The sequence below is a fragment of the Nuphar pumila genome, chromosome 12 (genome assembly GCF_984573655.1).
Source record: "Nuphar pumila chromosome 12, dmNupPumi1.hap1.1, whole genome shotgun sequence".
NCBI classification, from domain to species: Eukaryota; Viridiplantae; Streptophyta; class Magnoliopsida; order Nymphaeales; family Nymphaeaceae; genus Nuphar; species Nuphar pumila.
The window spans coordinates 8,741,080-8,766,500 of record NC_143260.1 but is presented as its reverse complement, the minus strand read 5'-3'; the positions used below and the strand labels follow the sequence as shown (position 1 = coordinate 8,766,500).

The following is a 25,421-nucleotide window of genomic DNA, read 5'->3' as shown; positions in this document are numbered from 1 at the left end:
GTTGTCATGGCAGCGGAAAACTTCGAGGGCTTATCTCTCACCCTTGGAGAGTCACCACGCTTTGGCTGGTGCAGGAAGGGCCCCTGCGATTCTGATTCATACGATTTCAAATCACATTTGATTTAGAATTGCATAGGAGAGAGGCTAGTCACCTTTTCCTGCATCCATTATTGCCTTGTTCTCATTCGAATAACCACTACCTGCTTTTGTTTGAACTAGACATGCATTACATCAACTGCTAACTTTTTGCCATTTCTATGGCTTTGGAGCAGTCTAACGCTCAATGGCCTTTTGTAGTATTAAACAAAATTTAGGCTACCAAGTTGGTACGTATACAAAGAAAAGTATTGGTTTCCTTCCAATATATATATTAGTAATGATATCCCACCTAATAGAAGCTTTAAATTTTAAAAAAATTTTGAAGTTGAAAAAAAGTTTTGGATCAAAATTTCAACAGCTTACAATGTATCAAAATTTCAGGACTTAAAAGAGTAGGTGCTCCCTGCTCTCTCTCTCTCTCTCTATTCACTAGAATATGAGAACTAGAAATATGAGCATTTTCAACATTTTTTTTTTGCAAATCCAATCACGTGGATGTGCTAGGCATGGTGTGGTTTCAATGAAAAAATAAGATTTTTAAATGCTTGAATATTTATGAAGATTATGATATATTGATTTTAAACCCTTTACTTTGAAAAGTGTTTGTTGTTAGTGGGCAATAAGAAGGTTGGTGCTCCCTGCTCTCTCTCTCTCTCTCTCTCTCTCTCTCTCTCTCTATTCACTAGAATATGAGAACTAGAAATATGAGCATTTCCAACATTTTTTTTTGCAAATCCAATCACGTGGATGTGCTTGGCATGGTGTGCTTTCAATGAAAAAATATGATTTTTAAATGCTTGAATATTTATGAAGATTATGATATATTGATTTTAAACCCTTTACTTTGAAAAGTGTTTAGTGGGCAATAAGAAGGTTGCATTTGGACTGGATTAAAATCATGCCCAATCCACTTCAACTTTTTGTTACTTGGGTATGAAAGTTAGTTTTTTTTTTTTTGGATAATCCAATTAGGACCCCTCTGAACTCATTGACCGTACATTATCTGACCTCTGGTTGGTAAAACCCTTAGGCCTCCCTTGCTCACTTGGGAGTACAACTAGCTTTGACCAGATGCAACCCATGGGTTTTAAACTTGTGACATCCACCAATTTGGTGACATTCACGAGTCGCCCCTACCAACGAGCAAAGCCCTTTGTGGGCATATGAAAGTTACTACTTGGGTGTAAAGTTTAACCAATTGCCTCTGCTGGTCCGAGCATATTGTCCATCACTTTCAAGACCATGTGAGGCTGAAAACTGATGCCTAACCCAAATCAAGGCTTTCATGTGGACCATCCAATTCTCATCTACATCTGCGATCACTATTTAAGTCATAAAGGGTTCACCATAGGTACACTTGACAGCTGGAGGTCCAAAAGCTACTTACTATTATTATTATTTTGATGATGGGGAACTCTGGTTGGGAACCAGGTCATTTAATGGGCTCCGCTCCCTTGCAAGGCAAACCTAGAACACTTGACACCTCAAGATCCAAAAGCTACTTCTAGCATATATTATGGTTAGTGGTGTCAATGGGTCTGGTTTACCCAGACTCGACCCAAACTAAACACTATAGGATGTGGGTATGGTGATAAATAATTAGACCCGATTAAGACCTAGGTCTGGATCTGAAGGTCTGATTAATACATGAACCCGGGTATAGTTTATGAAATTTTAAATCAGACCCGACCTGATTTTCGATTAAGACCGGCAATTTTTCAATGTAAAAGTGATGAATGTAGTTCTTATCGGGTATGGGTATGATTTTTCTTATAGTGGATCCGATTAGACTCGGATCCAGACCTAATACCATACCCAAAAATCTGGTCGAAGTCTGGTTCCACCTGGGTCTGAGCCAAACCCAACCCGTTGACACCCTTAATTATGTGAAAAGATCAGGTGCAATAAGATTGCACAAAAAAATGTGCATTAAGAACCTGATCACCCTCCATCTTGGTGATAGGGCTTGTCCGGTGTGGGCCCCAAGACCTGATGAACCGCGATCAGGTGCTTAATGCACAATTTTTGTGCAATCATATTGCACCCAATCCAGAATCCTTAATTATGGTGTGTACAAGGTCAAGGTGCGTGCAGGTTGAGGCCAACAAAGATTCACATTAGTGAGGTGTCCTGAAAATCGGATACTCATAATTCTGCATGGCTTATGGCGTTGAGAGGTTCCCTGATTAAAGGAAGAGCTATGATACTTCTTAAAGAGTGCGCATGAGCATTACTGTCAGAGGCCACCCTGATGCTGTCGATGAATGACATTCAAAACATCATGATTATATCTCACATTTTTATTAAAATCAAGCTAGGGTTAGGCAGACCCCTACAAGTTATACAACTATACCAATGGGTTTTTAACCTGCAACATTCTAACACAAGGTGATTTGCACTAGCTGCTCCTGCCTGACAAGAAGATCCCATTGGTTGACATTTTTTTAGAGCCATTGATGCCTTAGATGAACGGCAACTGCAGTTTGCAAAATGAATGGATGAAAACACCTAGTCCAGCCATGTTGTTTTGGATATAAACCTCCACACATTGGCTGGCCTCTGGTTGGTAAAACCCTTGAAGTCCTTCCTGTTCACTGGGGATTACACCCAACTTTAACCTTGGGGCAATGGTGGTCATGACCCATGGGTTTCAAACTCATGACCTTTCGTCAACTTGGTGACATTCACAAGTCGCCCCTACAAAATGAGCGGACCCCTTGTGAGCATCATAGAAAATGATTGATAACCGAAATGTATAAAATTTTCAAGACATTTTACCTTTAACTAAATAACATTTGCTGCTCAGTGTGGTTGGCCTAGATGATCAGGGTGAGCATTAGGATGTCTTGAGGCCTCAAATGTCACGGGTTTTTAGAGCCATTGATGCCTTAGATGATTCAAGGGATAGCATTTGCTAGCCTCATGGTAAGTATCCCCCTGTTGGAACTCATAGGGAGAGAGATTTGTTTTTTGTTTTTAAACTGATTCTGACCTCTTGGATGTGTTCAATAGGGTGAAAATAGCAGGAATGGACCCTTGAATCATAGCTTTTCTATTTAAAAATATGTATTTTTGAGGTTTGAAAATTTGGTGCATTATTGGCCATTGATTTTTCAACCATCATAAAATTTGACATAACATGATCCAAAAGCCGATATTACATCTTATGGGTCAGGGTAGCAAACATTACCACAATACTCAATTAGGTTGAAAAACCTAAAAGCATCCTATTTTTTAATTGTGTGAAACTATATTTTCGTTCTGATGCCACGGGGATGCATGAGTCTTGAGCTTAGATGGAAACTCCCCATTGACACCCTCAGATCCACACAAAACACGGAAAAAATGCTGCGTAGAAAACCAGGGGATCAGGTGCAAAGTAATTGCAAACTTTTAGTGTCTGGTGCAATGTAATTGCACATTTTGTGAAAAAAAAATAGCTCAAATCACTGCACGTGATGGGCACATTGTGCTCAGCAATTTTCACTGCTTCACGTAGTGATTAATTTGTGTGTTTTATGTAGGTCGAGTACTCTCAGTACTGGATCTGCTTTGCAATTATCTGTACTTATCCAGCTCGAGCTGTCCAAGCATAAAAACGGAAAAATGAGCTCTAATTTGGATGAGTTGCAAAAGACCAAAATCACAAGAACCGTCCATAGTGAATCCCGAGTCTTTTTTCCGGCCAACCATCCAACCATGTGGGACTCACACTAGGACCAAGCTTGAGCTGAGCCGACCTACCAACCTGCAGATAGAGCTCTTCACCCATAGGGCACTAGGTGAGGCTTTGCTCATGGTGTCATCCCCCAGTGGACTCTCCACTCTTTTATAAATTGGCTTATTTTGTGAGGGTGGTATCTTTCCAATCCAAACCGAGGAGAAGAAAGGGCAATCCAACGGACGGCTGCCCTTCAACGTAACCCACCATTGGGGTCCTACGAAACCCCCCTCATCATGCGTTGCTTTGTTTCTTTCCTGAGAAGAATGAAGCAGACCTTCCGAACCCTACTTCATATGGTGTCATCGACTCGAAGCGTCTGATAACTTGGGTAAGACCAGTTTTCCATCTTCAGTATCAGTAATCCTTGGTTTACATGTTTTAGTGCAGTTCTCCTTTCAATTCTAGGAGTTTTGCTTGTTTTAGTATTTGCCGATTCAATCAAGTGTGGGAATACGCAGATATAAAATACCCACTTGAGTTTTTTTATGGGTTCCCTCTTGAGAACTCACAGCAGGCTTGAATTGTTGGGCACTTTTCATGGGGCCTCTGAAAAATATGCTCACTGCTCAGACAAGGCTCAATCCCCTGGTTGTAGATTTGGGTCTAGGGGGTACCATCAGAATTTTCACAGAAAGATTGGTGTTTGTAGGGCTAAGACTGCCCTCCTGGACCTTGTTCCAGAGGCCAAGAAGGAGAATTTGGAGTTTGAGCTTCCCTTGTATGACCCATCTAAGAAGAATGTTGTGATGGATTTGGTGGTTGTTGGTGGTGGCCCAGCTGGCCTTGCTGTAGCTCAGCAGGTCTCAGAGGCAGGCCTTTCTGTTTGCTCAATTGATCCATCCCCCAGATTAATTTGGCCTAACAACTATGGTGTGTGGGTTGATGAGTTTGAGGCCATGGACCTTCTTGACTGCCTTGATACCACCTGGGTAGGTGCTATCGTGTACAACGACGATCAAACCAAGAAGGATTTGGATAGGCCTTATGGTAGAGTCAATAGGAAACTGTTAAAATCAAAGATGATGCAGAAATGCATACTGAATGGGGTCCAATTCTACCAAGCCAAGGTTATTAAGGTGATTCATGAGGATTCTACATCTTTGCTTATTTGTAACGATGGTGTTGTGATCCAAGCGAAGGTTGTACTTGATGCCACCGGGTTCTCGAGGTGTCTGGTTCAATATGATAAGCCTTATAACCCTGGGTATCAAGTGGCTTATGGAATTTTGGCAGAGGTTGAAGAACATCCGTTTGATGTGAATAAGATGGTTTTCATGGATTGGAGGGATTCACATCTTAAGGGAAATCCGGTCTTGAAAGAGAAGAATTCTAGAATCCCGACGTTTCTGTATGCAATGCCATTCTCTTCTAATATGATATTCTTGGAGGAGACTTCTCTGGTTGCCAGACCAGGTCTTGCAATGGAAGATATACAAGAAAGAATGGAAGCTAGGTTGAAGCATTTGGGTATAAGGGTGAAGAGCATAGAAGAGGATGAGAGGTGTGTTATTCCCATGGGAGGGCCGTTGCCTGTTCTTCCTCAAAGAGTTGTTGGAATAGGTGGGACAGCAGGTATGGTGCACCCATCAACTGGTTACATGGTAGCAAGGACGCTCGCAGCTGCTCCCATTGTTGCGAGTTCTATTGTCCGTTATCTTGATTGTTTGCAAGGAGCTTCTGGAGATGAATTGTCTGCTAAAGTATGGAAGGACTTATGGCCAATAGAAAGGAGAAGGCAAAGAGAGTTCTTTTGCTTTGGTATGGATATTTTGCTGAAGCTCGATTTGCAAGGGACTAGAAGGTTTTTCAATGCTTTTTTCGATTTGGAGCCACGCTATTGGCATGGCTTCTTATCTTCCAGGTTGTTTCTTCCCGAGCTTGTGTTTTTTGGCCTCTCACTGTTTTCACATGCTTCCAATAGTTCCAGGATAGAGATCATGGCAAAGGGTACTCTCCCTTTGATAAATATGATAAATAACTTGTTACAACAAGGTAGTGACTTCAATGACTAAGATTCATTGACCCTATGTTTAAATAATGGCTATGTATTTGTCTGAAATGTCTTTCTGCAGCACTATCATCATCTGGTGCAATTCACATGCCTTATGGGTTATCTTGGAATGTGTCACTCTGTATACAAGAATTGTTGTAAGCATGTGTTCCAGTTATCAGGTGAAGTTTTTAGTTTTTAACTACTGTTCATTGGTTACAACGAGGCTTTTTGTTGCTTTTCATTGTCAGATTTGTATCAGGGAACTGAAGCAATGATGTCAGTTTATGATTTCAAGTATCACATAACCATTCTTTGGTTCGTGATTGCAGTGACTTTTCCAATTCATCTAATTCTTTTCGGATGGATCTGTTAGAGAGAGAATGTAGTTAGAGTTGCAAACAAAGAAATAATTGGTCTCTAGATGGCATAATCCTAATCTAGGATGTTAATTCTAGTATCCCAGTCATTGGTTATCTGCATTTTATATGGAAGTAAAATATTTAGATATCCTCTTGGCCATGGTGATTAAATGATATGTTTAATCTGAATTTTAAAAAGGGTGGCATTCTTAACCAAAGTCAGGTATCGGCTGGCACAGATGTAGTTACCATAGAAATTCTAGATCTTATATGGAAATGATTTAGATATTCTCTGAATCGGCATGGTTAGTATTCCATTGTTGCTTGCTAGTAATTCATAGGAGGCATTCACAATGAAAGGAATTTGGTATGGTGTTAACTCATTAAGGAAGTTGTCACGTTTTATGGACATAAACCTGCAATTTTCCTTTCGATCCTGGGTGTCGTCCTCTTGGATCGTCTCTGTTTAGCAGTTCTAGAATATCATGGAAAATTATGAATTATAAATATGATAAATAACTTGCTGCAAGATGGTGATTGGAGATTTACTTGAGTCATGATTCTGCCATGGCCATTCAATTTATGATTAAGATTTCGCCATCAAAGCAGCCATTTTTGTTCAGCATGATGAAGATTTTGACTAGGTATGGCATGATACCACTTTGTAAATCCTTCCTCAAAACTCTGATTTTGTGGCAAAACTAGGTGAAGGAACTGTAACATCTTCCAATGAGACAGAATACCGTGCTAATCAACAAACCAGAAATAACCAGTGACTTGAACAGGGAGTCTAGGTAACATTTAAAATGACAGAGAACCACACACAAAGAACACAATTTAATGTGGTTCGACAAATAGATGTCCCTAAGTACGGTAAAATATCTCTCACTTCATATCACCTGAGAGCTTGATTATTATTATATTTATAAACATACACGTCCTCAAGATCAGGGTTACACAATTTTGAGGATTGGAGGTGTCCTCCTTGTTGAGCATGATCTCCATCTTGTGTTCTCTTTTATTAGGTAACGTAGAGACATGGTATCTCCCTCATCTTGCTCAACATGGACTTTTGATTTCTGATCTACCTTGGTCTCTTGGAGTCTTGATCTTTGATCCAGCTGAGATTCTTGAGAGAGTCCAACGTGAGAAATGCCAACATGTTCTTGATGGAGTCTTGATCTCTGATCTGATTGAGATTCTTGAGAGTCCAACATGAGAGAGTCCCACATATCCAACATGTGCTCTAACACCCCCCTCAGGTTCAATGGGCTATAAAGCACATTTAACCAATCTGCATCTGAATATGCTGAGAGAATAGGTTGGGAGGAGGGCTTCAAAAGAAAACCATAATGTAGAGTCCCTTTTAAGTATCATAATATACACTTTGCAACTCCCCAATGAGTGTTGCTCAATGAGTGTCGGTTAGAGCATGCATAAATTGACACACTTTGTTGACTGCAAAGGAAATATGTGTCTGAGTGAGAGTAGATATTGCAAGACACCCACAACACTCTTATGTGGTCATTGAACTTTGATCCAGAGTTTGCTAAAAGAGGAGGCAACGCCATAGATGTGGAGTCGGGTTTTGCTCCTTGGGTGGACTCTTTCATAAGGTCTATGATATATTTTTTTGAAATAAAACTAGACCATACCGACTGAAACTTGCCTCTATCCCCAAGAAAAAGTAGAGGACCAAGATCTTTGACAACGAATTCACCGCAAAGTTTGCCAATTAACTGTTGTGCCAACCTGACTGCCAGTGACTATAATATCATCCACATATATCAAAACATGGATGACCGTTTGATTATTTTTTTCAGAAACAAGAACGTGTTTGTCTTAGCTCCAACAAAATCAATAGTTCAAAAAAAAGAGTTCGATCGAGCAAACCAAGCTCTAGGGGGCCTGCTTTAAGCCATACAAAGCTATTTGGAGTTTGCACTCATATTTGTGAACGTACGTCAAGAGTATTTAGTTAAAAGAGGTTCACACATTTTTTGTGATATTTGCAAAAGTGACCATATTTGCAAATGGCCAAAAATGTCTTAAACAAGTCAGGAATAAGACATTTTAGATATGAGGGGGGTGTTTAATTTCAAAATTTTGAGAAATTTTGGAGAACATGCCATTTTATAAAGATAGCATAGTCATTTTTCCATTTTAATTATATTCGGAGGTTCGCAACATATTTGTGCAAACATCATAAAGTCTGCTCAAATATGCTCTAAAGGGTGTGTGTGTATATATATATATATATATATATATATATATATATATATATATATATATATATATATATATATATATATATATATATATATATATATATATATATATATATATATATATATATATAAACGCTTGTGCAACTCTTTTTTTCCAAAGAGTAGCCATTGAAAAATAAGATTTACTTGTTCTTCTGTATGCAATCTCATATCCAGTAAAAACAAAAAAAAAATTATATTTTGAAAATATTTTGATATTTTGGCAGTTTAAAATGATGATCATAATATCATAGTTTTTTTGTGATATTTTCAAAATAATCCACAATATTTGTCACTAAGATTGAACACGTGCAATCTTCCAACTCATTTCACTTTGCTAGACAAGTGGGTGCAACCAAACGCTTCCTAAATTACCACACCAAACAGCATTTGGTTAGTGCATCATGAATAACAATGATAATAATCAACACAATTATGTCCGATGGGATCTTGAAATTCTGATGGGATCACTAAAAGCTTATGAATTTATTAAATAATTTGAAATTTATATTATTGAATTTTTTAAATTAAGATTACGTTATAAAAAATTGAATATGCATGAAATATTTTTGATGTTTTGTATTTTTATTTTTAATATATATTTTATATTATTTTTATTAATAGATTATAAATAATTTTGAATTTTATCATAAAATAATAATTACCACCCACAACAAATGGTCTCTCTCTCTATACGACATATCGCCTTTTGCAATGCTGGTTTAATCATCGACTTGGTGATATGATGATTTTCAATTGAAAATCGGGGTCACCAAATCATTTTATTCAAGAGTGTCCTATCTGGATATAAATTCATATTTTTTGCAGATCCAACTTCTAGGTAAGTTGATGGGGGTTGCCCCCCTCCCCGTAAGCTACGTTAGCCCTTGAAGTGATTTTGTTGAAGGATAATTATGTAATTTTATCCTAAACTCCTTGTTGTATCTAACAATACCACTAAACTCCATGCAAAATTCGTACTCCTATTTAAGGAGGCATCCTCCTCTATATCGTGTATTTCAATCAATAAAAAACAAGGCTAAGTGTTGTCATGGATTTAAGCAATTCTCATCGAACCACGTAAAATCCTTATTTTTTGTGTGTAATTGTTTTTCATTCTTGTTTTTTGATCCATCGGTAGGTCGAAGCGTCGTTCCCTAACAATTAGTATTAGAGCCTAGTTCAGAGGGAAGAATAGGAGTGATAATAAAACATAAAGGAAAGGTAAAGATCGATAGGTTTGATGATAATGTTTTTAGTTTCTAAAAGATGTTGATCGAAGACTATTTGTATAAGAAGAAGTTGCATCAGCCCATTTTTGGAATAAGGCTAGTGGATATGAAACAAGAAGATTAAGATTTGTTAGATAGACAATTGCTGAGAGTTGCACGATTGACGTTGACCCAAAATTTCATGTTCAACATCAAGAATAAGAAGATCATGATTGGTCTTACGAAGGCGCTCTCAAACATGTACGAGAAACCATCAACATTGAATAAGGTATTTATAATGCATCATTTGTTTAATTTGAAGATTATTGATGGAGTATTTGTCACATACCATATCAATGAATTCAACGCCATTAGGAGCCAACTGAGTTTGATTGATATCAACTTTGAATATGAGGTTCGAACATTGATTTTGTTGTTCTCTTTGCCGGATGACTTGGGTATGATTATAATTGTTGTGAATAGTTCTTTCGGTTTAAACAAGTTAAAATTAGATGAAGTCCATGAACTAATTTTAAGTGAAAATATTCACAAAATGGAATCAGGTCAATCATCAGTTTTTTCTTGAATATTGAAGGTAGAAGAACAAACCAACAAGGTTAAGATCATGGCGGGTCTATGTCTGCAAGTAGTCAATCTAGATTCTGAAATAAGCAAGAGGGTCCTAGTTGTTGGAACTGCGGGAAGAAAGGGCACTTGAAGAGAGACTGTAGGGTGCCTAAGAAACAAAATCAGAAGTAGAATGAAGAATTTGCCAATACAACGACAATAGAGGCAGTTTTTGATGCCCTAATCCTGTGTTGGCAACCTCATTGAATCATGGATCTTGGAATTTTGAGCATCCTTCCATTCGACCTCATGCAGAGAAGGTACGTATAATTATGTTAAATTTTTTGAAAAGCTTTATCTTGCTGATGATGAACCTTTAGATATTGTGGAAAATGATAATATTCAAATTAAAATTACTAATGGTAATTTTTAGAAGTTGCATAACATCATACATATTTCAAGCTTGAAGATAAATATATCTATAGGACAACTTGATAATGAAGGGTATGTTATAACCTTTGAGGGTGAATCTTGAAAAATTGTTAAAGGTATTATAGTTGTGGCAAGAGACAACAAGATAGATACTCTTTACATGATCACATACACGAGAAACACCGTGACCGTCATTGATTTATCATTTGACGTTAAAATCTGACACTACACACTCAAGCAAATGAGTGAGAAAAAGATACTTTTATCAAAGGAGAAATTATTTGTCTTGAAGTCTTTGGATGTCGGTGTTTGTGAGGATTGTATTTTTAAAAAACAAAAAAATGTTAGTTTTTCGAAGGCTGAAAGGACGTCAAAGCTAGAAAAGTTGGAGCTTGTGTATACAAAACGTATGTAGTTCTTATCCTGTGCAGTCTCTTGGAGGCTCATGCTATTATGTTATCTTTATTGATGAGTCTACTTGAAAGGCGAATTTATTTGCTAAAAAATAAATATGATATATTCTCTACTTTTAAGAAGTGTAAAAGTCAAGTTGAAAATGAGTTAGGAGTAAGTGTAAAGTCAAGTTGAAAATGAGTTAGGGGTAAGTGTTTAAGGTCTGATGATGGGGGATAGTATAATAACAATGAATTCAAGGAGTTATGTGAGGTAAATGTGGTTTGTATGAAAAAACAATTTCAAGAACACCATAATAAAGTAGAGTTGCTTAACGCATGAATAGAACCTTGAACGAATGAGGCAAAAGCATGAAAATACATGCTGAATTACCCAAAATGTTTTAAACTAAAGCAGTGAGCACAACTTGATTAACCGAGGGCCTTGATAAGCTGAATCCAAAGTCCAGAAAGTATTTTTTTTATTGGATATAATAATGATGAATTTGAATATCGGTTTTAGGATGATCAAAACAGAACAATTATAAGAAGAAGATATGTTATATTCAATGAAAACATTTTGTATAAAGACAAATTTGTTGCATAATCTAACAATGTAACAATACAAAATTTTCAGTTTTACTAGCACCGCGTTTACGCCAATACAACCCTTTTACTGGCGTAATAACTACGCTTTCACTAGCTCAAAGTGAGAGCCAGTGAAAGCTTTTTACAGGCGCAATATAAGCGCCAGTAAAAACTTTTGTTGGCACGTTTTCAACATTGCACTAGTGAAAGACAAAAACTGCTGTAGGAAAATACCTTTATTGATGCTAATTTAGCGCCAGTAAAAGATTTTTACTGGCACACTTATTTAGTGCTACAAAAAAGTGACAAATAAAAAAAAATAAAAATAGCACGCGCCTTAGCTTGAGGAGCATCTTGCCCTGAGGCCTTTGCTTCATAGCGTAGGCTATGTAGTCAAAGGGCCTGACTAGCCACCGACTAGTCTGCCTAGTCGGTCTAGCCATAAGTAAAACACTTAGGCTTTGCAATTCCTAGTCGGGTACCTTAAAAGGTACTAATTTTGCCAACTAGGCACCGACTAAGGTGCCTAGTCATGAGGATAATTTAGTCATTTAATATATATATATATATATATATATATATATATATATATATATATATATATATATATATATATATATATATATATATATATATATATATAAGCGTGTGTTTATGTGATTTGTTCTGTGAAATAATGAAAACATGCTTATATATGTGTGTGTGCGTGCCTGTGTTACTTTGCTTTTGGGATTTTTGTGTGAAACATTGAAAGCATGCTTAGTTAATTTTAATTGATTATATTTTTTATATATGTGTGTGTATATTAATATATTTTGTGAAAACATGAGTAATTTTGTACTTGTGTAATGAAAACATCTTATTAGTAAAAGAAGTAAACATATTTGTATGTATATTTTGTAGTTTTTTTTTATATTTTAATTGGGGCACTTACTAGTCCGACTAGTCCCGCCTAATTTTAGGAGTCTACCGACTAGGCACCACCTAAGGCTTTTGATTACATAGTATGCCTTGGGGCAAATGCCTTTACTGGCACAACTTTCTCATTCTGTCCTAAAGCCATCTGGACAACACTTAGAAGTTCATCGTTCTAAAAAGCCGTGAGCTGAAGCAAAACAGAAAATTGTTAGCATGGCAAAAATTCTAGGACATTCAACCTGACAACCCCATAGGCAGAAAGATTAATAACTTATATCTTTTGTTAAAACAAAAAGAAATATTGAGCATGTGGAAAGGAAAAGAAGACTATGGATGTAAAGAATCTGTTTCATTGCAAAATGATTAGAAAACATGTTGAAGACAAACATTTATTCAGGTTGGATACCGCTCTGAGATAAATACATTTAGCTGGATTCGGCAAACCATTTCCATACATGTAAATTAGATAAAAAAAGGATTTGGAGTGAATCAAATTAGATACAATACTAAGAATTGGCTGTGTACATCGAAACTTAGATACTCTCATCGTTTGGTCCGCCAATTGCTGTTTTAATGCAATTATTCTTTAAAAAAAAAGATTCATTTGTAGCCATCTTTTATCAATTCAATACCTGATAAGTGGTCCATTCGATCCCCATATCTCACCAAGCAGTAGGCAACCAACAAACTGCAACAACCTTTCCGAGGAAAAAGCTGTGAATCAAGACACATAATGGAGTCTGACATGCTTATGAAGCTTCACCAAGATCTGGTAGGATCCTACATGCTGGGGCTGATTATTTTCAACAAGGGACCAGGGAACAAAGATTAGGGCAGTGTAATTTCAAAGGAAAGTTTTCTAAAAAGTTTTATTTTTTATTGGAAAAATTCCTCTACTTGGGGGGGTGGAGGAATTTTTCCTATAAATTTTTTATTTTACATCAAGGCAACCGTTCACCCACAACACACCTCATTTTGTGGGGTTGCCACACTAAGAGCTTCCTCCATCTTCATCTTCATCTTCCTCTTGCCCACCGCAATTTCCAGATCTTTCTCTCTCTCTAATTGAACCACCTTTCTCTAAGAACTGCCCACCACCATTTTTCTCTCTCTTGGGTGTGGTCCACCACCCCTGTCTCTCTCTCTCTATCAAATCGAATTACCTTTCTCTAAGAGCTGTCCACCACCATTTTCATCTCTCTCTCTCTCTCTCTCTCTATATATATATATATATATATATATATATATATATATATATATATATATATATATATATATATAAACCTTTTCTTTGAGAGGGGGCTGTTAGACTCTCTCATTTTTCACATTTTTTCATTCTATTTTTCTCATGTTATAAAAACAAGCAAAAACTATTCATTTAGAAAAGTTACCATATAAAAACTTGTCTGGGACAAAATTTCTTTTAAACATGCTCTTAAAGTTTAATGTTATCTGAATAAGTTAAGGCCTTGTAAAAAAAAAAAAACCAGAGGTGGGTTTGGTTTGGGGTGCCCAAATTTTACACGCCGTCTCAAAACATGTAAAATGAGTTCTAGATGGTGTATGACGATAGCGATGACATTGGGGATGAGTGAAACATGGCATTGATCTTTTTGGCCTTTTTTTTTCTAAGTTAGGCATACCCCTACCAGTTATACAACCATACCATTGGGATTCAAACTTGCAACGTCCTAACACAATGTGACGTGAACTCAAACTCAAACTCGAACTCTAACTGCTCCTGCTAGATAAGTAGAGCCTCTGTTGGTGTTTTTGGCCTTTTTCATTAGTTCAAACCCTTTTAAAGATTGATTCTAATTGTCCTAGACCGAGTTTTCGGAATGTGGCAGGTGCAGTACAAAGCTCTATCGAGTGAAAAATGCATCGAGTATAGAAACACACGGTATGCGTTGACTTGATCGGTGACATGTGGTGATAACATGACATATGATAGGCAATAATATTGCCGTTAGTGCATCGTAGTATGATGGTACAGACGTGGAGCGTTGTTTGGTTAAGCAGTGTCAGCGGATCAGAGGATGTTGCTTTTGAAGATTTGGTTAAGGATCTCTTGGCTTGCAGGAGTTTCTCAGGCGTAGCATTTGAATGCACGGGGGATGCGTGTGGGTTAGGGCTAATTCTCTCAACGATCATCTTAGGTGATTCTAACCGAGTATGGTAATGCGAGGCTAGGTGAGTAAATGCCTAGAAGCCGACGAATGAGTCTGGGTAGTGCTTTTCGCTATGGTGTTCAATCATCAATTGGTCTTCGAATTGGAGGCCACAAGGTCTTGTTCTTTTAGTGGCAAGGTTTTGTTGTAGCATGCACATGGAGTCGCAATATGCTCCATGACACGTAAGGCTAAGGCAAGTTTGTGCCATTTTAAGAAGTGATAGCTAGTATGGAACTGCTATGCACTAAGTGGCATGGATTAGATAGAATACACATTTGAAGATGCACTTGATCAACTTTCACTAGGCAGCTGTGCACGAGATGATGTGCAGGGCCAATGAAATGATTCACCACATGAAAAAGTGTTGATGCATGACCTTTGGTCATTAGGCTGGCCAGACTGGGCAGTTTGATGTGTTTCAGGTTTGTAAAAAATTCTATGTCTGTGATAAATTGGCATCAAAACTGAGAGATTCATGAAGACCTTATTGTTCATTGAGTGTGACACTGAAAGGGATAATGATAGTTTATCCTGGTTACACAAATTTATGCAGATGAAATGTTGTTCACCAAGTACATAAGCAAGATGTTGATAGGGTGGTATGAGTCATCTTGTCGATGGTAAGCAGAAGTGTAAGGTTGTTTTTCAGTTGGCTAAGGAAACGCGGATAAGCCAAATATTTCTACCAATTGTGCGTTAGGTTCGCAGGTGAAGCGTGACATTTGCCTTGTGCATGCAAAAAATGCATGTTGTATTCAATTGGATATATTTGCACATTTAGATACGAAAGACTCAACTAAACTTCTATATTCTCTCCTAAGATTGTGGGTTAGCGATTGCTTATCTTGAGCAAAATGCTCATTATTTTGGTCCCTTGAGTTGACAATTTCTCTGTGTATTGTGTGTGCATAAAAAGTTGTTGTTCGTGGGTCGTCGGTTTGGTTTCTAAGAGAACGTTTTGCTGGCTCCGGATAAGAGTTGCGGCGTGCTGGATCTGGTTGAGAGTTGTAATGTTGGACCATGTTGCCCCTTGTGTGGATGAATGCTTGGGAAGACACATTGAAGGACCACTTTAGGGTGATACGTAAGTAGGCGTCCCCCACTTGAGGACTAATTTGGACCATTGAAAAATCGCAAGTTGGTGCCTTAAGGGAGTTGATATCCCTACAGTATGCGTTGAAGGTTGTCCTTTTTTTGAGGATCACGAAGAGCTTGGAATTAACCTTGCTGGGGTCGAAAGACACTCCAGCTATGAGCATGATGATGACAAGTTTGTTGTGCGGGCGATGATGACCCGCTTATATTTGAGACTGCACTGGAGTCCCACGAGCAAAGAATGCTTGATATTAATGGAGCGGAAGACCACTGTTTAAGTAATCAGAAGCATGTTAAGAAATGAGACTTGGTGTGTTAAAGGTTACGACGATGGTGGATGAAAACCAAGACATGTTGAGTAGGGTGAAGAAAAGAAGTAAATCAAATATATGTGCAAAAGAAAAATTGACATATCAGTTAAGACTGTGTTCTTACCTGCAATAGTATTGTCGAGGACGACAATGGTTTGGGTGGGAGAGAATGTGTCGGATCGAGCCTTCGAAATGAAGCAGGTGCAGCGCAGAGCTCTATTGAGTAGAAAATACATTGAGTGTATGAATGCGCAGTATGTGTTGACTTAATCAGTGACGTGCGGTGATAGCATGACACGTGATAGGCAATTGTATCATCGTTAGTGCATTGTTGTATGACGACACATACATAAAGTGTTATTTGGTTAAGCAATGCCAATGGATTTGAGGATATTGCTTTTGGAGATTTGGTTAAGGACCTCTCAACTTGTAGGAGTTTTTCATGCGTAACGTTTGAATGCACGGGGGTGCGTGTAAGTTAGGGTTAATTCTCTCAGAGATGACCTTAGGTGATTCCAACTGAGTATGGTGACTCAGGGTTGTGCGAGTGAATGTCTAGGCGTCGGCGAACGAGTCTGAGTGACGCTCTTCGTTATGGTGTTCAATTATCAATTGATCTTCGAACTGGGGGCTGTAAGGTCTTGTTCCTTTAATGATGAGATTTTGTTGTAGCGCACACATATAGTCATAATACACTCCATGGCATGCAAGGCTAAGATAAATTTATGTCATTTTCAGAAGTGATAGCTGATATAATGACTATGCATTAAGTGGCATGAACTAGATGAAATGCACATTTGAAGATGCACTTGATCGACTTCTGCTAGGCAGCTGCACACGAGATTGTGTGCTGGGCCAATGAAATGATTCAACACATGAAAAAGTGTTGGTGTTCAGCCTTTGGCCATTAGACTAGGCAGTTTGACGTGTCACATGTTTACGAATTTTTTTATACCCGTGACACTAATGGAGCAAAGTCCACTGAGTGAGTTTGCTCTCTAAAATTACTAGAGAGAGATAATGGCAGAATTATTCATCAAACAAGCGGGTCTCTATGTCGAAAGCGCGGTCGGTGAGCTGTTCCAGTTCATCACATCTAAGGAGCCAAACTACGACCTCTCTTGGGATGTCGGTACCTGCAACTGTCAGGCCACTGTGCCAGTAAGAGTTTGCATCCCACAACTTTCTTTCTAATAATTGAAACCATTGGGGTGGGATCTCATTGATGTTAGCCCTTCCCAATTACCCGTTTGGATGCCTCGTTTTATCTTCTTCCCAAAGAAGGTGGCCCTAACTGCTGTTCATCACGAGATCGAAATATGTGCCACATATTTCTTTTCATCCCAATTTGGCAGGACACAAACATCCTAGATGCGTTCAGGACAGGTTGTCCTGGCCTGTTGCATCCAGGATACATAAGTAGGGATGTCAATGGATTCAGATTTTATTTAGTATCCAATTGAATCCTACTCTGTTTAGTTGCATTTTTTTTTATATTTACATGAAGAAACCACCCTCAGGATCAGAGACCTAGCCGTGCTGGCTTTTGCCCACCGTACTTACCATCGTTGTCCTACCAGCACAAAACTCCGTAGGCTTACCCCAGGCTTCGGCTTGTGCAAGACAATCATGGGATTTGAACCTAGATCACCTGTCTAGCAGCCATGGTCCCATCCCACTATGCCAAACCCCTTTGGGGCTGTTTAGTTTCACTTGATAAGCCAAAACTATATAACTATATCCAATTACAAATAGATGCAGTTATGGTATTGATTTTTAGCTACCAAATCCAATTGATATCATATATTAATCCAATTACAAAAATCAGATGTGGTAAGAGTTTTTCACCATACAAATCTGAATTTGAATCCAAATCCATTTAGCCAACATCCAATCAATCAGATCTGGCAGTGCTCACATCCGACCCAAATCCAGGTGGCTTACATCCCTCTACTCAAGGTACAAGTAGAGGCAAAGTCTCAACCATTATTTCCTCAACCCATGATTCATACCAAATTGAATAGACTCATCTCCTATGAGAATCGAATTGGACGATGAAATCGTACCAATTCCCTAAGCCAATAGTATGGGTATGGTTGGCAAATGAGCCGAACTAACCAAACACAGCTTGTTCGGGTTCGGCTTACTAACCAGTGGATCCAGCTTGAGCTCTAGCTTGTGCTTGGGTCTAGGTGAGCCGAGCCCGACCCAGGAGAGCTGAGCCCGAGCCACGTTGTCTAAAAAGAATGGCGACATTTTAAAGGAACTGACAACGGTAAGTTTCAAACTGCAACCTCCTCTATCTCACACACACACACACACACACATATATATATATACACACATATTCTCTTTATACGAACCTAAACGAGCCGAAGCGAACCGATATGAACACCCATTGTTCATACTCGGCTCATTTACATTATAAGAGCTGATGATAGCTCCTCGAACTCATTTGATGAACAGAAACGAGCTTTGAACAAGCCAAACTGTGAGCTGCTTGGTCCATTTCAAAGCCCTTACACCCACGTCGGCATTATGGATCATGGAATCAGAATAGAGTTCTCTTGTGATCCATAATGCCGATGTGGGTGTACTAAAGTGTCCCATTTTGGAGCAAGCCCACTGGGCTAAGTACACCATCTGGTTCAGGTCACCCTCTCTAAAACTGAGTGAATAGCATTGGTTTTTCCAAGTTTATTGATGAATGGTGCTCAACTTTATTGAGCCAACTCCAGTAGAAACACATCATGTAGTTTGTTTTTTAACTCCTGTCTTAAATTGGGAACTCAATTGCACAGTGGCAGCACTTTAACATTGATCTTCTTTTCATTTCAAAGCTTGCTGGTTTGTACAAGAAAGTAGTGGGCACAGACACCAGCCCTACACAATTGGCCTTTGCACACAAGCTGCCCAACATAAGGTACCAACACACCCCATCCTCAATGTCCCTAGAGGAGCTCACTCACTTGGTGGCCCCAGAGTCGAGCGTTGACCTCGTGACCGTGGCACAAGCGATGCACTGGTTTAACCTCCCCACCTTCTACCAACAAGTCAAACATGTACTCAGGTGCCCTGGAGGTGTGCTTCCTGCATGGTGCTACACCGAACCCTGTGTGAGCGAGCCCTTGGATGCTATTTTCTGGCACCTGTATTGGAGGAAGTCCAAGCCTAATTACTGGGCTCCGGCATGCAAAATTGTCGACGATGAGTAGCGGAGCATAGAATTCCCATTTGAGTCAGTTGAGGGGGGGAGGAGAACACCAGTCCGTTCATGTTTGAGGCGACAAACGAAACTGCACGGGAGAAGGGGATTGAGCTCTTGACTGGGAGTCAACGAGGTCAAACCAGTCCGATATCCGGTTCATTTGCGCATTGGTAGGATTGTGTAGGTTGGTCCTGACTGGGTTCTCATTGTTCTTGGACCTCGCCTTGGCCACGACTGAGCTGAGGCGAACCTAGGACCTGATTGAGGAGCTAGTGTACTCAACTCCCCTGGTGTGATGGATGCTCAGGTATGAGCAAGCGTAGCAGTTCTTGGACCTCTTTAAGGCATTAACTGCTAATCCCAACTCAGGTATGCCTTCTTTTTTGCTAGGCTAAGCTAAAACACAACACGCACACACAAATAAAATTGTATTAAAAAAGTTATAAGCATTAACCTAAATTTGGACGAGTTAAGGCTTGGCTTTAGTTCACTTACATAACCCGAGTTAAGACTTGAGCAAAGCCCGAGCTAAGACTTGGGTTAGTCGTTGGTATGTTCTCTAGCAAGGGGATTTCAATTGATGTTATCTCAAAAATGCCGTCAGAGGTAACTATAAAGTCTCATTAACAATGTTCTTCACACATTAAACACTAAATTAAGAATTTACAAGACTAACAACTATATATATATAAGCAAAATTACACCATTAGGATTTGCTTTCGATCTCTTGTTGTCTAAAGTCATACATTATCATTCTTACATATTTTGAGAATATGAGTAATCTATTGTAATTGTTTTTTTTAAATAGTTATTTAAAAAATAAAATTTTTTAAAAATTCAAAAAAAATTAAAAATCTTAAAAGTTAAAAATTTTAAATTGTTAAAAAGTATCATTTTTCTAAAAAAAACTTATCACTTGAATAAATTTTACCAAAAAGTCATTGCATTTATGAAAAGTCCACGTGCACTTCATTCAAGATTAAGATGGTCCGCTTCTTTTACATTAAGGTGGAGTCATTTACGAGACAGAAGAATAAAATAATCTTGCAGTATCAAGTAACCAAAGCAGGATATGTTATGAGCAAGAGTCAGCCTCTCAATATAATATTTATTTCATGCATGTGCCCCCTATTTTCTCTTTCCTCTACAATATACATATCGTCTTTCAACCCTACTCAAGAGTGTTTATGCCTAGCCATGAATTTATCATATCAAAAAAGGCAAAAAAACAAATAGCACCTTTTAGTTGAATCTACCAATGAGAAAACACAAACATTAAGTCATTGTATAAGTAAAAGTGCCTTTAACCCTGACATTCTAGATCATGATCATGAGATACAAATAATGGATCTAACACCATTGAATCGACCTCATGACAACCTTCTTAATGAGCAAGGTGCACAGAGTTCCCTAGACTCCTGCACCTCAAATAATGCCTTGTTTTAGCACTCCTGTTTTAGGAAACCAAGAAGGAAAATGAGATAGGCAATTGAAAAGACGCCTATCTTTTAACCTTCTCAAAATATCATATTTTGAGGAGGAAGTTTTTTATTTTTATTTTTTTTTTGCGGGGTGGGGGGGTGACAGACTCATATAACTTATATGGGTCAAGCTCCATATAAACGTTTTTTTTTTCTTTAATTCTTGCCAACTACCCTTGGTTTCATCCCTTCAAGTTCTGCTGTCCTTAAGAACCGACTTTTGGATCACCCGAATCTGACCTGTATGCGGGTTTTTTTGGTGATCCAAAATCAATGGCTATGAAAGTACCAGCTTTTTTTTTGGCTCATAAAATTATGTTTATCATCTAAAAAACGCAATCCAAGAATCTATTCCCACTAAATTGAGCATGCTAAACACATCTAGTGGTTCAGATCTTTCATAAAACACTTAAAACCTATGGGGGCTAATAAAGTATCAGTTTTTTTTTTTTGGCTCATAAAAATATGTTTTTTTTTTATCTAAAAAACATAAACCAAGAGTTTATTCCCACTAAATTGAGCATGCTAAATACATATAACGGTTGAGATCTGTCATAAAAGACTTATGCAACCGGATCAGTTGCCATCACATGACACATTTTTTTTTTTTGCCTTGAGGCACAAAAAATGTGTCATGTGATGGCACCAGAATCGTCGTCTTTGAACCCTACTTTGGCAGCGTGGGAGGCAAAAATGTCCGGGATGTGGTTCATGATGAGTTGTCCTGACCTCTTGCGTCCAGGGTGTCAAATGCACTCCTAAGTTGATGTTACACTCAACTCAAGTAGGGATGTCAAAGGATCGAATTTTATCGTTACATCTGAACAAATCCAATTCAATTTAGTCAGACTTGGTAAGCCAAAACCATATCCAGTTATAATCAGATGCCGATATGATTTTGCTTTGTTGCTACGGAATCCAAGGATACCCCAATTTGATGGATATCTGAATCCAATTACATGTAAATACAATCGGATTTTTTATGTGCTTTTCACCATCTGAACCTGAAGCCGAATTCAAATCTGTTTAGGAAACACCCAATTAGTCACATCTGGTATTGTCCACATCCAACCCCAAATCCGAACCGTTGACATCCTTACAATCAAATTACAAGTAGAGGCAATGCATGTGCCAGCTATCATTCAAAACTGATTTTTTGGTAGACAATGATTCACACAGAATTGCATAGGCTGATATCGGATTGGAATGGAGTTGGACGATGAAATCACACCAATTCCCTAAGCCAAGTGTTGTATGGGTTTAATAATATGAATGAATTTATTGCAATGACATTAACATGGAGGTTTTTCTCACAACAAGAATTTTGCGGATTAGCGGACGACGCTATCCGACGTTAATCCCTCGCCAATCCATCGTTGAACTGTTTGGCGACGGCTTAGCGATGGATAGCGTCCGTCACAATTTTTTAGTCGCTAATTAGCGATAGAAATAATCTGTTGCTACTTTCGTCGCTAATTCATGACAGATTAACGAATGTCATGATCCATCGCTAAATAAACACTTAATTGGTTTTACGACAAATACATAACCGTCTCTAATCCGTCGCTAAAATTTAACGACGAATACATATCCGTCTCTAATATTCATCGCCAATTTAGCGACAAATTACATTCCATCGCAAAACATCAACTGATTCAGTTTTTAAGACAAATAAATATTCGTCGCCAATAAATATTCGTCCCTAATCCGTCGCTAAGTTGACGACGAATATTATTCATAGCTAAATACCGTCGCCATTTTGTGACTGAATTTCTTTGGAAAATCTATCGCTCAATATTAGTGATGGATAATATCCGTCGCTAATCCATCGAAAATTTTTAAAAAAATAAAATAATTTTGTTTGAAATATAAATATCAAAAAAAAATTTCTCGTTATACAATTTATATAACCTGTGTATAAAAAACAAAGTACACATAAAAAATACATATACAAAGCAGGTGAAACAAATTTAATACAAGTTATAAGTGAAACAAATTTAACAACCCAGTATAATTCTCGCCAAGTTCTAATTAGTTACAATTGAACATATACACGTGAAGCTAATCCTCGCCCAGTATAATTCAACGCATGAAGCTAATCCACGTCAAGATTCGGAGCATCATCATCTTCATTATCTCGATCTGCCCCTTTATCCATGCCTCCTTCAGCTCCTCTACGTTGATCATCTCGAGCATCCTACAAGAGAACCGAAATGTTAGTATTGATAAACAAAATATAATGAAATAAATTATATACAATGTATCCAATCTAAGGCAATCAAAGTAACATGGCTGAATGACACATAGACTAGCAATAAAGTGAAGGACATTAACAGAATTCAGAGGTTGTAAAAAAAAAATCATAGTGATGAAATCATGCTTATATGTGTTCTAAGGTTGTAAAAAAATTTTCATATTGATTCAATCATGCATATATGTGTTATAAGGCAGTCAAAAAAATTTCATAGTGATTCAATCATGCATATACGTGTTCTAAGGTTGTCAAAAAAAATTTATAGTGATTCAATCATACATATATGTGTTCTAAGACTGTAAAAAAAAATATACTAATTCAATCATTTATATATTTGTTCTAAGGTTGACAAAAAAAAATTCATAGTGATTAAATCATGCAGATGTGTTCTAAGGTTGTCAAAAAAATGTCATAGTGATTCAATCATGCATACATGTGTTCAAAAGGTGTCAAAAAAATTTATAGTGATTCAATAATGCACATATGTGTTCTAAGGTTGTCAAAAAAATATCATAGTGATTCAATCATGCATATATGTGTTCTAAGGTTGTCAAATAAAATCCATAGTGATTCAATCATGCATATATGTGTTCTAAGGCTGTCATAAAAATTATATAGTGATTCAATCATGAATATATGTGTTCTAAAGCTGTCAAAAAAAATTATAGTGATTCAATCATGCATATATATGTTCTAATGTTGTAAAAATTTTTTTTGTAGTGATTCAATCATGCATATATGTTTACCCGATTTGCATCCAAGAAAGTAAATAACATGTGATGCGCTTGCATCACTTACTCACCATGGGTATTTACCCGATTTGCATGCTTTTGCATTTACATTTTTTTGTTTCTTTTTGCATGGCATTTTAAGCTGCATGCGATGCATAGCATTAAGCATCACACATTTTGCTCGGCTACGCAACTGCAATGCATATTTATATAGGCAATGATGCCTGGCAAGCTGAGCCTCCTGATTATATGACACTGATGTCCGACAAGCAGAGGAACTGATGTCGAGGGTGGTCAGCGATGACACAAAACTGTCATCATGCACCAAAAGTAGGGAAAGCAGTGAGGGTTACGACAGTGGCGCATAGAGAAATGAGGGAAGAGGGAAGGAGAAAGGAAACGAAGGTCGGTGATGGCCTGCAATGGTGGTGCCCTTTAGCAAGCAGGGGTGTCAGCGACAATGCGGCTTCAACGATGGTTGACGACGATGGCATCTGGCTGTGGACGGGGAAGGGGATAAGGTGTCACTATGGGTCACAATGGTGGCAGCCTCTAGTCGGTGCTCAGACAGAGGGGAGACACCAGAACGACACAAGAAAGAAAAGAAGAGAAGAAGAAAAGGGGAAATGGAAACAGAGGAGGAGACGATGGTGGTCACGACGGCACCGCGGCTCTGACCGATCGACAAACGGGGAAGGAAGGAGGAGGAGGTCATGGTGCTGACAACTGCACTGGTCTCCGGCAGGCGCCGAAACTGACACTTCACGGTGGTGGGTCACCCAACTTTCAACGTCAGCGGTGGAGGGTTTCAGAAAAGAGGGAATCACCAAAATGGTGAGGCAATGTCATATGTTTTGGTAACGACACGGCTCGCACCTGAGGTGCCCTCAGGTTGACTCTAGAATGGAGAAGGGACAAAGGAGAAAGGAGGTGAGAAAAGGGTTCAGTTGGGGGTGTCAGCGATGACGCTACTCCGACGAGGTCACAGACGAGGAAAGGCAAAAGAGAAGAGGGAGGAGGTGGCATCGCAGACAGAGCTCTCAATGACGACACACAATGCTGAGAGAGATAGAGTGAGGGAAGAAGGAGGAGGTGAATAAGAGAACTCAGGCGGAAAGCGAGGGTTGTGTGCGAGGGATGAATAAAAAATAGGGATGGCAGTGGATCGGGGTGGGGCGAAGCGGGGGACAAGGACTCCACCCATGCCCCGTCCCCTTCCTGCCTCGTCCCCACCCTACCACCACGACCGCCACATCCCCACCCCGTCCCTGCCACATCCTCACCTGGGTGGAATAGCAAAGGGAAGGGGAAATGCCTAGAGAGAGAGAGAGTCACCCCCGGGCGATGGCTACGTTCTTGATAGAGTCTGGACACCCGCGCAGCTCCCGATAGAAACTAGAAGTAGGAGGTGCGCCCTTGATGGCTGGTGTTGGAAGAAGGGGTAATGGTGGCTCTTAGCACCCCCAACAACCCAAAAATGAGGGTTGCAGAGAAGAGGAGGAAGAGAGGAAGAAGGTTACTTGGCGATAATCGAGGTTCCCGATGGTGGTGCGGTCTCGCAGCAGCGGTTGTCTTCCGACGGTGGCACAACAACATCGAGCTTGCAGCAGCGGTTGT

General features: G+C 38.7%; 1 protein-coding gene and 1 pseudogene across 1 annotated transcript; both read left to right on the top strand.

Moving 5' to 3' along the window:
* Positions 1-3,885: 3,885 nt before the first annotated feature.
* LOC149819902 (lycopene beta cyclase, chloroplastic/chromoplastic-like) lies at positions 3,886-6,144 on the top strand. The gene has a single exon (XM_089983739.1). It carries the CDS (start codon positions 4,309-4,311, stop codon positions 5,833-5,835), a length of 1,527 nt encoding a protein of 508 aa, XP_089839865.1. The 5' UTR covers positions 3,886-4,308; the 3' UTR covers positions 5,836-6,144.
* Positions 6,145-17,150: 11,006 nt separating this feature from the next.
* On the top strand, positions 17,151-19,512 carry LOC149819901 (uncharacterized; annotated as a pseudogene).
* Positions 19,513-25,421: the final 5,909 nt, after the last annotated feature.